Source organism: Phoxinus phoxinus, assembly GCF_949152265.1.
Source record: "Phoxinus phoxinus genome assembly, chromosome: 23".
Lineage (NCBI taxonomy): Eukaryota > Metazoa > Chordata > Actinopteri > Cypriniformes > Leuciscidae > Phoxinus > Phoxinus phoxinus.
Window position 1 is genome coordinate 14,441,788 of NC_136898.1, and position 12,623 is coordinate 14,454,410.

Sequence of the window (12,623 nt, forward strand, 5' to 3'; positions counted from 1 at the left end):
TAGAGACATGTATGTGTGCTAAGACAGAGAGAAAACAAGAAACAGAGAGTACAGAGATGCTTTTTGTACAGAGTTTTGTGCATTGTGGTTCTTTGCTACAACAGAAGCGACACGTTCACGCGGAGGGACGTTTCCTGCTTTCGCTATCGTGGTCGGAAATGGAAAATTCAGAAAAAAGGATTGATTGTTTCAGTGTTCAGATCATCTGTATCCTGCACTGTATAATCGTGCATCCAATATACTATTGCACTTCATTATGTTGAGTATTATACCAATGGTGTATGAGAAAAATTAAAAGTTATTTGTTTATTCGCTTATTTTGAAAAATAGCACTCTAATATCTTATCTTATATTATGAATATTATAATAAATTGTAAGAATAAGAACACTTATGTTCATAATAAGTTTTTCTTTGACATTTTATCATATTTTATTTGTATATTATAATTTGTAAATGCAGAGATTTGTTACACAGTAATTTGTACAAACTAGAATAACATTGCTATACGATTACATTTCATTCCAAGGATCTAACCAAATATTCAAGTTAGGGATGACCAAAAGTAAAATTGAAAGAATTGGCCATTGAAAATCCCATATTGATCAACCACTAATCTAAATATTGGTGGCGATTCAGCCCACTCAATGTTTTGAATCCTTGTTTGAATCCTTAATTTTCACCTAATTTTTAAAATAACAGCATCATTTTACTCACAAAAAAATCAATGCAAATTTAGAAATGTATGAGCAATACATTTTTAAACTAGAGTACAAATTACTGATTTTCATTCAACTGATTTGACAAATTTAACAAAATGCAAAAAGCATTTTGGAAACTTTCAAATGCAAATTCAAAGAAAAGCATTAAAAAACACTTCACACATAATTTGTTTGAATAAATACAATGATACCCATTTGGATTAAATGTTTTCAATGTAAAATTCAACAACAGTGAGTGGTTTATGACACTACACAATGCAGACTCAGTGTGTCTCTTGAGATGTGAATGTTTGCAACGAATAAGGTAGCCGTCACGTTTCCTGTTTGTAACCGAAAACGTCTAAAGACGATAAAAATAGCACAACTCTGGAGCACTTCTTGTTGAACATGCTCACGTACAGGTGAAAGGTTTTATCAGACAAGGCTTTATCGGACATTTGACCCTAAAAAAAACAGGATGTCAGGTAAGAGGAAAAATGCTTTATCACTTCTGTATGTGAACGTTCTTTGCTAACAGTATTTCATCACATCACACTGTGTTTAAATAAAAGCTGTTTTGTTGTCTCAGTAGATTATTGTATAATGGCAGACTAAAACTGAATTTATTATTGTATTTTTGTGTTTTCTTTATGGTTCTAAATAGTTTTTTTTTTTTTGTTCTTAAAACTTAAAAGACTGATGAATTGAAATTAAACCCTCACATATTAAATGTTCCTTTGAATTACACAATAAATAATCTGCACACAACAATTATTAATAATACAAATTCATGCATTGATCCAGACTAGAGAAGTGTATTAATGATATGAGTGATAATAATTATATTGTTAGATTCATGAAATTCATTCAATGTTATGACATCTCCGGAAACTTAGCCAACTTTTTCAAATGTTCTTAATGATTTGTGCTTATATACTCTTTGAGATGATATATGGCTATTAAAATGTTATGCAAATATTAAAATATGAAAAAAAGAAAGGTTTAAGAAGAAAAAAATAATTATAAAATAAAAGGCCATGCAAAATAATCAAAGTTTGTAATATAAATATTATCTAAGGTGTAATGGGAACTTAATGCAATATTATATCAAATCATGATCTGTCATTTAACTCTCTCTTTACATTTAGATCCATGCATACCTGCATATGCGGCCATTGGTCTGATATCTATTGCACTGCTGATATCTGTGTCTATAAATGTTGCATTCTATTTATTAAGAAGAAAGGAAAAAAACTCAGCAGGTATGCTTCATAGTTTGACATTTACAGAACACATAAAAAAGATATGTATAAGAAATGTATAACTTTAGTCCACAAACTGTATCTTTTTTTAACCAGCTGAAAACATGTCTGAATATGGAGAAGAGCCATTGCGTCGAGATTCACTTCAGTCTTACAGGTGATGACCAGCACATTGTTTGAATTAAATTCATATTTTATGTAACTATGTATTCTGATTGTCAGACAAATTTGATTGTATTCTGATTGTTTCGATTTAACGTGTAATAATCCTTTTCCACAGCCGAAACCCTATGTAAATACATTTTGGTTATGTGTTGCAGGTTTGAAGATGACGAGATGGAAAGACAGGAAAATCCGATTTATGGGAATATCTGTATAGATGGAGGCGGTAGGTTTAGCTCACAAATACACCAATCAAGTAATCCAATGTCTGTCTGCAATTTACTATTAATAATTAAGCTGTCATGATGACATTGCTATGTATTTAATGCTTGTTCAGGAGCTTTCAAAATGTCTCCGGAGGTGTGCTATGAACAAATGGCACAGGCAAGCACAGTAAAGCATGGATTAAAGGTATGGTCTTCCAACAAATTACATGGAAATTGCTGACATTTGATCTACAGTAGTGTCCAAACGTGATGTCCAGAGGAGATATTGTTTTAATGAACCTAAGTTCAATTAATCCATCAATTTATGAGATATATATGATTTTTTAATTTTTTTAATATGAGATAAGAGCAAAATACTAAACCTGGCATTTATCTGACAAATTTATTTGGAAACTACAGCAACACGTTTTATTTTGCATAGAAAAAATAAAACCTGTAAAACATGCACAACGAAAATGCATAGAAAAACAAAAAGCATACATTGACTACAACATATTTATATTTCATTGGTTCTCTCTTGTTTCTGCATATGTTCATAATTTCTTTGTATAACAGTCTGGCCAAAAATGATGTCCGCACAATTGTCCGATGTCTGCACAATGGCATGTTTCATTGCATTATCACAAATAAAACAATTGACTCCAAGCACAACTACGTGATATGCTAAAAAAAAAAAAAAATCATTACTTCTATTATTTATAAAAACTAATTTTTAATAATATTGGATAAACCGATAAAGGTGTCCATTTTCACCTGGACATCACTTTTGGCCACTACTGTACATTAGTATGCGTGAAATATATTTAAAAAGCAATGAGTTCACTCATTAACCGTAGAAACATGGATCTTCTGTACGCTTCATCAGTGTTTTTATGAAAATCTTTATTTATTTAAAAATCTGCCCTTTCGATATTTATTTTTACTTATGTATTTATTTATATTTACTTTACAGTATTTATCCATCTGTTTTTTGTTTTGTTTATTGGTTAGTTATGGTTGGTTATTAGATGGCCAACCAGAAACGAATCGCACATTAACAGTATTGTAACTGTAATAATTATTTCGGGGTCCTCTGTCTTGTTTTATGCAGCAACTATTAAATGATACAGTTATTAAAGTAATATCTGTCACGTATTACATGTGTTGTAAGTACTTCTCAACACTGAAAAAGACGCACAAAATTAAAAAGCAGAACTTCCAGTACCGCATTGTGTGACATTTTTCATAAACAATTCAATGGCTTGATGTTTTAAATTTCAAAACCTTCACAAAGGCTGCGTGAGAATGTACCCATGATAACTATTTTAAGCTCGCCCTCCCACACATTTGACTGAAAACAGACACGTGTGTAGAAGCAGGTCTTTTAATGAACGCAGCTGTGGTCAGAGTTCTCAGACCACTCTTCAGCAGTATGTATGTCAAAGGCATCATTGTTACGCCACATTAATAGCTCGCTAGCTAAGCGCTCAGGTTTGAGCAGCAATAAAGGTCCTTCTGCGAGATATTGAGACATTTTTGGCAAATTAAATTCACTATGAAATCAAAATTGAAAATTCATATTTTTAAATTGCAGTGCTTATTAGAAATTATTTATTCATGCACATCAATATTTTACATGGGCCCTCGTAGTCTTTAATCAATAGCTCTGGCAACAACGATCCCCAATACAGTACTACAGTCGGGTTCCGGAAGTAGAAAACATTATCTCCATATGGAAACAGATTTTTAAACCTTTACACTTTTTAAACCTTTTAAGACAACACTACTGTGAGCTACAGGGTTGTTAATAGATAGTATTTGCTTCTGTTCAAGATGTTAGCCCGCATTATTTCAACTTAGTTTTAAAATAATTTTGTTTAACAGTAAAATTTGTAGTGAAAAAAAACAACATTACCCAAAGAAAATTCCACCAATCAGAGAGTCGCTAAAAGCAAAAGTGCCAAAATAGCTGTTTAGCTCCGCCTACTCCCATGAAGCACCACAAATGATGTAATTGATGTAATTAATCTCCCTATATGCTCTCAAAATACTCAAGTATTTGATATGCATATTTTGCAATTAATTATATATATATATATATATATATATATATATATATATATATATATATATATATATATATATATATATATTTATATATATATATATTTTTTATATATATATTTTTTTATATATATATATATATATATATATATATATATAAATAATCAACATTTTTAAATTAGTAGTTTTATATTATTCCTTTTTTTTTATTCGATTATGCTGTTCGCAATGCTTCATGGGATTGTGCGCAGTCTTGTACCTTTTTATTTTTGTCTGATTTTATAAAAAAATTTTTGCTTAAATTCAAAGTCTGTAATGTTATGAATCACCTCGTAGCTGATTAGCTTGGCTCATGGATTATAACGCTTTAACAAAGACTTTTTTTAAAATCCCTATGGGAGAAATTAATGGAAAAAAATACTTCCAAAAACTGACGCTGCTGAAAAAGTGCACACTGTTGCACTCTAAGGACAAAATCAAGTTCTGCCCTCATTTTTTTTCCCACTAGGATGTACATCACAATTGGGAAGAAAATATGATTTGAACTTCCGCTTCATGCTGACTTTAAAACTGAGTTTTACACTATTTCAACCCTAAAATTAGAGATGCAAGATATCATAGCGCACGTTTACAATCTGAGACTTAGAGAAAGCTTTTTACCAGTATTGCGCAATGTATTGCAAAATTCTTTTGATGGCCTTTGTTATGTTGCAATTGAACCTGAATGCCAAAATGAGGCAAGCTACAGCACGTAATTTTTTTTCCACTGCATTGAATGTGTTAGATCATGAAAATACAGCTTAGGTTTGTTATTATCTCACAGGTCCAGCAGGGGGATGTGTCCTACGCCTCTCTGGATCTGACTGTCAATAAGAAGCGTAAGAAAAAGAGAAAATATCAAAAACAGGCTCAGGCTCACCAGGCCCAGACGCATCCTCAACCCGCATCCCAGCAGAATTACATGGACCAGGATAACGAGGCTGATGTCAGCCTCCCGTCCCGGAGCAGCAGCCTCATGGTTTCACGTCACAGTATCTACCTCAACAGTCATCAAGTAGCCCTGGAGGCAGAAGAGAGGGAGAAGGAGAGAGAAAGAATGATGGAAATGGAAAGAAATGAAAATGCAGAGAGGGAGTTCGAGATGCACAGAAATTTGCACGAAGGCTTTGATCACTCCCTCGGTAGATCAAGACAAAGTCTAAAACAGGACAGTTAACATTGTGAGAGTTAAAACAAGCCTTTAGCATCTTAAGAGATGAAACACAGGAAACTGTGGGGTGGTGCTGTCAACAGTATTTAAAGCACATGGTTCACACGCTAAATTATCATTTCTCTCTGTGCAAAAGCATGCAGAGGAGACCAGCTATCCGCTCTGAGATTGCGTCCAATCGAGACACATTTAAATAAGTTTACCACTTTAAATGTGCTTTCTTGTTTCTTGCCTTTAAAGGCTTACAGTTTTGGTCTGTTATGTTGTTCAATATACTAAGAGGATTATGTTAACACATATTTAATCAGCTTGTTTCTTGCTATCTTTTAGATTTTCAAGACAACAAATAAAAGTCTGTTTGTGCAAAGGTTGATTGATGACTCAAGTCATTTGATGTGGGCCTAGTACCAGAGCCGTGTTTTTTAACGGCTCTCAGGGCCTATACGGTCTACGCACAAGACAAGGACTGTTTAAATAATAGCTGTTTGAGATGTTACGTATTTTTGTGACTTTTTTATATGACTGACTTTTTTTTTCTTTGAAAGCTTTGAAGAATGTCTGAAGATGTAAAAATTGACCATAACATTTACCAAACAATTATCATGAGAATGTCTCACTTTGTTCTGCTATTAACTGTCAAATGACAACAACAAAAATGACAGATAGATTATTGAAAGCTTTTTCTTACACTCTTTGGCTACTTGTAAATAAAAAAGAAAGAATAAAAAAGTCTTCCTTTTGCTCATTTCACGTACCGACTTGAAAGACAGGAAAAATGCAACAGCACAAACTCACTTCAGAGCAGCTGCGATTTCTTGCAAACTTCCGCCGCGCAACTAATCATGACGTAACGTAATGCCTCCGTAGTCACGTGATTATAAACATGGCCGCGCGCTCCTGAAAGTCATGCGATCGCTCTTCTACATCCTTTCTTATTTCAATCATTTTCAATTGTAATATATTTGCACTTATATAGACGTTTTGCTTGATATATACGGCCAACAATATTGTCATGGACCCTGACGGGCAGCTACGAAATGTAAGTATCATATGTGTGAATGTGACAATTGTTTCATATTGTTAGTAGGTATGAATGTTTATTTTTTGTATTCTAATATGTTTGTGATTTTATTGTTCTGTTTTTGTGATCTAGTTGCGGGACTTCCTCCTCGTTTACAATCGCATGACGGAAATCTGCTTCCATCGATGCACAAGCAATTTCAACTACAGAAATCTGACAATGGATGAGGTGAGGCAAATATGATGTGTAATAAGTGTATTTAGGGTATTAATACAAAAAAAAGCTTTTAAAAATACCTTAATTGATGTGTCCCCGAGATGTGAGATATTTTTCATTCCTTCAATTTCTGCCTTTAACATTTACATAAAAAAACAGAGAACATAACAAAAAGGACCAAGATTTGAAATAAAATACTCATGAGCAAAAATGCAGGACAGCACTCAAATATTAAATAGAGGAGCATACATTTTCTGCTTTTCTTTTTAAGTGTGTTTTTGTTTTATTGAAATTATTTCAGATTTTTAAATATATTTTAATTTGCAATCATTTGATAGTTATTCGAAACTGAAATATTTTCACAAAATCGTGTGACATTCATGAAGAAATAAAGAAGAGTCTTTATACATTTCTTTACATTCTGTAAATGTAAATTAATTAATTGATGTATTGAGGGGGGTTTGGCTTGAAGAGGCTTGAACTGACGGTAGAATAAAGGCCCATTCACCAAAAACCACAAGAATGGCAGAGTTCACACCACAGCTATAACGATAACGTAAATGTATAGTATTTTCAAAGTAAAATAATGCCTGTTGAATTGCACTACTTGAAAAAAAATATGCATTGCATTAACCATGCTTGCATTTTAATGCATTGTATTTTTAGGGCTTGCATTTTTATGGGCTTAAAGTTAACATGGTTGAATATTTAAAGGTGCCATGTGTAAAAATTGAGGTAAAAATATCCAAAAAATGAGCTACACGCATCAAAAGAATGAGAAGAAATAAGGGCGATGATGTCATTAAAAAAATGTCAAGTTATAATGCTGCAGAGATATCAACCTTAATTAGCATTAGCATTACTAGCCACGGCCCGACAGGTGTCGTAATACCAGTTTCGGCCATGGGAGGCGGTATGCGGGCAACATAACCACCAGCCAACCTGCAATACATGAATAACTCGCACGGCTTGTGGGCGTACTTGAACCTGATGTCAATCGTGTGGAAAGTACAGGCCACTACTTCATTTCAATTCAGGGAAGAGAGCGGAAGGATGGCTGAAGCCCTTGGCAAGAGACCCCTACCACCACCACCCGCTGCAGGGAAAAAAACGCGCTCTGAAGCACAAATCAAATCAGATAAGAAAAGGACCGCTCGTCACGTCTCGTTGTCTGAATATTGCTGCTCGCTGACGACAGCAGCCGGCTGTTTCACATTCAATGACTCGAACAATTTGTGGCGCGAACAGGTCATTTGTAGCCTACTGTATCTTTCAACAGTGTTCGTGTTTTTTTATTATAGTAGAGATGATCGGTTCACGTGCGCTGTCTGATGTTGACCAATGATGTTGACAGAATGCTGTCTGTCAAATTAATTCAATTCAAACAATGTGTGTATACAACTCAAAATGTAATATGAACAAAACGAATATGAACATATTCACTGGTAAAGGTGAAGGGGAGTAGCTTGAAGATGTCATGTTTCAAAATCACTTGACATCACCCTACGTTCCTCTGGAGGCAAAACGTCCTCTATTAGGCTTCGGCTTGTGAAGGTAGGGGCGGAGCATAGAGACTATGCCGTTTCTCGTCTGTTACTAGAGTAGACCAATTCACTTTATGGAGGTATACTGCCCCCATCTGGTATGGAATGTGGAGTATGACTTGATTTTTTTTGCCAGACAATACACATGGCACCTTTAAGCTGTGAATATTTCAATTCAAAACATTTCAAACACATTTTCATTAATTAAAAACAGGCAATTTTCGGTCCATTTTATTTCAGTCCATTTTATTTCGCTTTACAAATTCGCTTCCACAAATTCAGTGGTTCAAATTCGACAGTAAATTCAACATTGACATCCAGGAACTGCAGGAAAAGCAATAGATTACCTAACATAATCTCCATCTGCTGTTAATCAACCAGCAGGGGGTCCAAGCGTGTGTTGTTGACGAAGACCAGAGCAACAGTTAGAGCAAGCCATTCATTCATAAAAAAATATTTATAGAAATTTAAGTGTATTTGTGATTAGTATGAGGGTTGTTTTTATGTTTAATTCAGTGTCTTCACCAAGCAGATGGACTCAGAATATGTACTTAACGCACAAAGTTTTACGCTAAGCATTTCCCAGTGATATACTTGGGCTGCGTTCCAGTCCACTTTTAGACATGCACTTGCAAACTTCCCTAAGCACTTCCCCTCGGGGGAATCCCTGCCGCCATTTTAAAGTGCGTTCCACTTCGTGAAGTGGACGAGGGAAGTTTATATGGACAGACCAACGTTCCCTCGATTTTGACCGAGGGAGCGAGTCTATTTCATATGTACACTTCAGCCACCCATATGTCCCATAATGCAGTACGATTGGGACGTCACCACCGATCTCGTCTAATCACCACCACAACAAACAACTCTATGATATATCAATTATATATATTTTTTATTTAAAACAACCCAAGCACACCTATATACATTTGGATGCTGCATTAAACAAATTCTAAAAGGGGATTTAAAAAAAATAAATAAATCAACTCCACAGCTGATTCCAAGTGATCAAGGGCTTAGGACGTTCCAATTCAGCCCATTGCAGTTTCCGCCGGTAGTGGGCACTCGTGCAACGTAAGCAATGACGTACATCCGAGTGAATGAGGCGGAGGGAAGTGAGCAAGTGAAGTGCATGACAATTTTGGACTGGAATGCAGCCTAGCAAAAAGTTGGCTTGACATTGGACATTCGCACATTTAGGGACCGTCTCTAAAGTTACATACGACATCGGTACATATACACGTTTCTAACTTCGCGTGAAACTGTGCGTTAAGTTCATATTCTGAGTCCATCTGCTTGCCTGTAGCCATATAGTAAAGCCTTCTCAATAAGGTGCGAGTTTGGTCTTTTATATTCCTGTATGTATTATTAGTCCATTAAGCTACATTAAGCGTTTTATATGTCCAGCAATCCTGAAGTATTGAGGAAAACCCTAGTAGCCTACTGCAGCGATATAAAGTTAAAGGGGTGGTTTACTGCCTTATTTCTTTGCATGGTTGTGTTTTTGGGGTGCAATATAACACGTCTTCGTCTTTTTTTTCTTTTTCTTTTTAAGCCTTATTTTTCATAAATTTCACCTTTATTGTAAGACGCTTTCTCCTCTGTCATTTGAACGACCGGTTGACTTCCTGATTCTATGAAACCACTCCCTCAGAAACAGGCACACCGGGCCGGTGTGTTGTGATTGGCTAAACTGCGTAGTTCACGTTGTCCGGAAACTTCACGCCCATCATCACGCCCATTACCTTTACGCGCGAAAGTAGCATGTGTCAATACTGCCGTGTCAGTTTGAGACAGAATCAGACCCAGAGAGCGGCAATGAAGAGAGTCAGCAGAACCTCCCCAAACACGGCTCTTACAAAACGTTTCTGAATGGTACATTTTTTTTATTATTCTATTCTGCTATTATTATATTAATTTCAATAGGCTACGCTGTTACTTGAAAATGCCACTGCTGCTTGTTAGCTTTTGAGATACGGGTTTCTCCTGATTAAACATTTAATATGACTGAATAAATGACTGAGTACTGATGACTGATGACACCGCAGCTGAACTTTGCTGTTGCGATTACATATAATTTTTTTAACTTTATACACGTTTGTCTTATACACACAAAATAGCATCAAACTAACTGGCTACTATAAACAAACAGCGTTGGCATTGGTTTACGTTCTTGATCAAATCGAAAAATTACGTCATAAAGTATACATGGAAAATACATTTACAAAATTAATACATAATTACAAATTCAGGTTCAAAATGTTTGTACGCGTTTGTCATAGACACACGAAATAGCATAATTAAGTGGCTATAACGCGAGCGCTGGCATTTGTTTACGTCCTTAATAAAACTAAAACATTACGTCATTACATTTAAAATGATTAAGTCTTACTTACAGGTTGTGGCCTAACAATGGCTGCCTCTGCGTTTAAAGTTGGAACTGCTTCATGTTTTAACAGTTTCTTGTTGAATCCGGCATTGAATTCGTGGAGATTCTGGAAGCTGTCTTCCGTAAAATGCGCAGCACAGAGAGCTAAATTACGATTGTAATTTTCAGGAACATAATCAAACATAAATTTTAGCCATTGTTGACGAACTACAGCGTCTGTAGGAAGCCCGAACACAGAAGACCTGCCAGCTGGGTGAAAATAACACACTTTAGACGGCATGGCTACAGTAACTCTCCACTATAACTCGTCCTCTTCCACAAAGCCGCAGAAATATGGCCATGCCCCTTTTTTTGCATATTCCGGAGGGAGGGTTGATGTAAATGTATGGGTTAGTTACGTATAAAACCCGGGAAGTATCTCGTTGTAGTCCCATTCGAGTCGTTTTGTAGGCATTAAACTTCCTGATTTTTAAAAGACGATATCTCTGCTTACGTTGAACTTTCAGCGCAGCAACTTTGCAGATACTGTTCATGCACTAACAGCAACATTACACACTATTTAAAATGAAAAAAGTGAAATCGCAGTCAACCACCCCTTTAAGGCAACTAAAAAAAAAAACTGTTGTGTTTAATGTAGTGGATATTGAGTCATTTCTGTCATTATACATAAATTCACTATGACATTCATGTAATGCTCCTTTTTTTTCCCTTGTTTTTATTTTTATCAGGACCGTTGTGTGGACAGTTGTGCTGGTAAGTTAATAAGGACCAATCACCGTTTAATGGGCACGTATGTGCAGCTGATGCCTGTGATGGTGCAGAAGCGGATGCAGGAGATGGAGAGCAAAGCTGCAGAAGTAGCTAAAGCTGAAGCGGCAGCGGCATTAGAAAACCCATCTAGTGCCATCTCAGACACATCAACAGAGTCTCCATCAACCCTGGAGATCCCAGCCACATCCTCTCCAGTGGTAGGGATGCCCTCAACCACAACACCAATGCTTGAAAGCCCGCAGATACCTTCAGCTCCCAATAATCCATCAGATATTGAGACATCATCATTGACAAATGGCTCAGCTTTTGGGGAAATGCAGTCAGAGGGACTAGTAGCATCATCAGCAGTGATCTCAACATCTTCTAGTGTACCTAAAGTAGGTGTAGGTCCCATCTCAAGTGCAGTGGATAAACTCAATCTGAAGGCCAGCGGTGTAACATCCGCATCAGTCCCTGAAACGCGGTCTGCAGGGGGAGCGGGACAGACCCCCCAAACTCCATCTTGATGGCGATGTGCAGAACAGGGACACGGCAGAGATGATATGTCTTGGAGATGTTGTTTATGCTGCATATTCAGTCTTAACAGCCAAACGTTACAAAAGCCTTTTAAGACTGTTGATCATTGTCAGTGGAATGGGCTTCATAAATAATGATGCTCTGCCGGCTAACATGTGAACTCTCTCTTTTAATAAAATGCATCATGTGGAAACTAAAGATAATTATTTTGCCATTTTTTTTATGAAATCTGTTTTTAGTATATTTATCTCATTATTATTAAGTAGGTCCAAAGATATGTCTGTCCAAGGCATATTTCATCACATACTCAAAGGAAAATTATATAGCCTGTTTTTATTTGCACATATATAAATAACTTTGTAATGAGAATTTTACTTTATCATTACACCACTGAACTCGTGCTGATAGTGATGATTCTTTCTTTTAGTGAATTAGAATTTTAGTATTCTTTTTATTTTTAACATTAAACATAAAATTGTGATTAGAAGCATTTTAGAGACAACCAGCTTAAATATTTTATATATTAAATACATGTACTGTTTTAATTTACATCTTTAGTAATGTTT

At 35.6% G+C, this 12,623-nt stretch overlaps 2 protein-coding genes and 1 long non-coding RNA gene across 4 annotated transcripts in view; 2 read left to right on the forward strand and 1 right to left on the reverse strand.

Moving 5' to 3' along the window:
• Positions 1–6,436, reverse strand: part of LOC306992074 — a 54,561-nt gene extending 48,125 nt beyond the window's left edge. For both annotated transcript variants that reach the window (XR_013796213.1, XR_013796214.1), the window contains exons 1-2: positions 6,359–6,436; positions 5,313–5,453 (exon numbers count right to left, since the gene is read on the reverse strand). This is a non-coding gene — a long non-coding RNA (uncharacterized lncRNA). The remainder of the gene's footprint in view (positions 1–5,312; positions 5,454–6,358) is intronic.
• Positions 1,049–6,308, forward strand: LOC306992072 (uncharacterized protein). The gene is made up of 6 exons (XM_079600533.1): positions 1,049–1,184; positions 1,848–1,961; positions 2,058–2,118; positions 2,282–2,349; positions 2,461–2,534; positions 5,217–6,308. Exons 1-6 carry the CDS (start codon positions 1,178–1,180, stop codon positions 5,607–5,609), a joined length of 717 nt encoding a protein of 238 aa, XP_079456659.1. The 5' UTR covers positions 1,049–1,177; the 3' UTR covers positions 5,610–6,308.
• Positions 6,395–12,456, forward strand: timm10b (translocase of inner mitochondrial membrane 10 homolog B (yeast)). The gene is made up of 3 exons (XM_079600534.1): positions 6,395–6,642; positions 6,757–6,852; positions 11,499–12,456. Exons 1-3 carry the CDS (start codon positions 6,616–6,618, stop codon positions 12,045–12,047), a joined length of 672 nt encoding a protein of 223 aa, XP_079456660.1. The 5' UTR covers positions 6,395–6,615; the 3' UTR covers positions 12,048–12,456.
• The last annotated feature ends 167 nt before the right edge of the window (positions 12,457–12,623 follow it).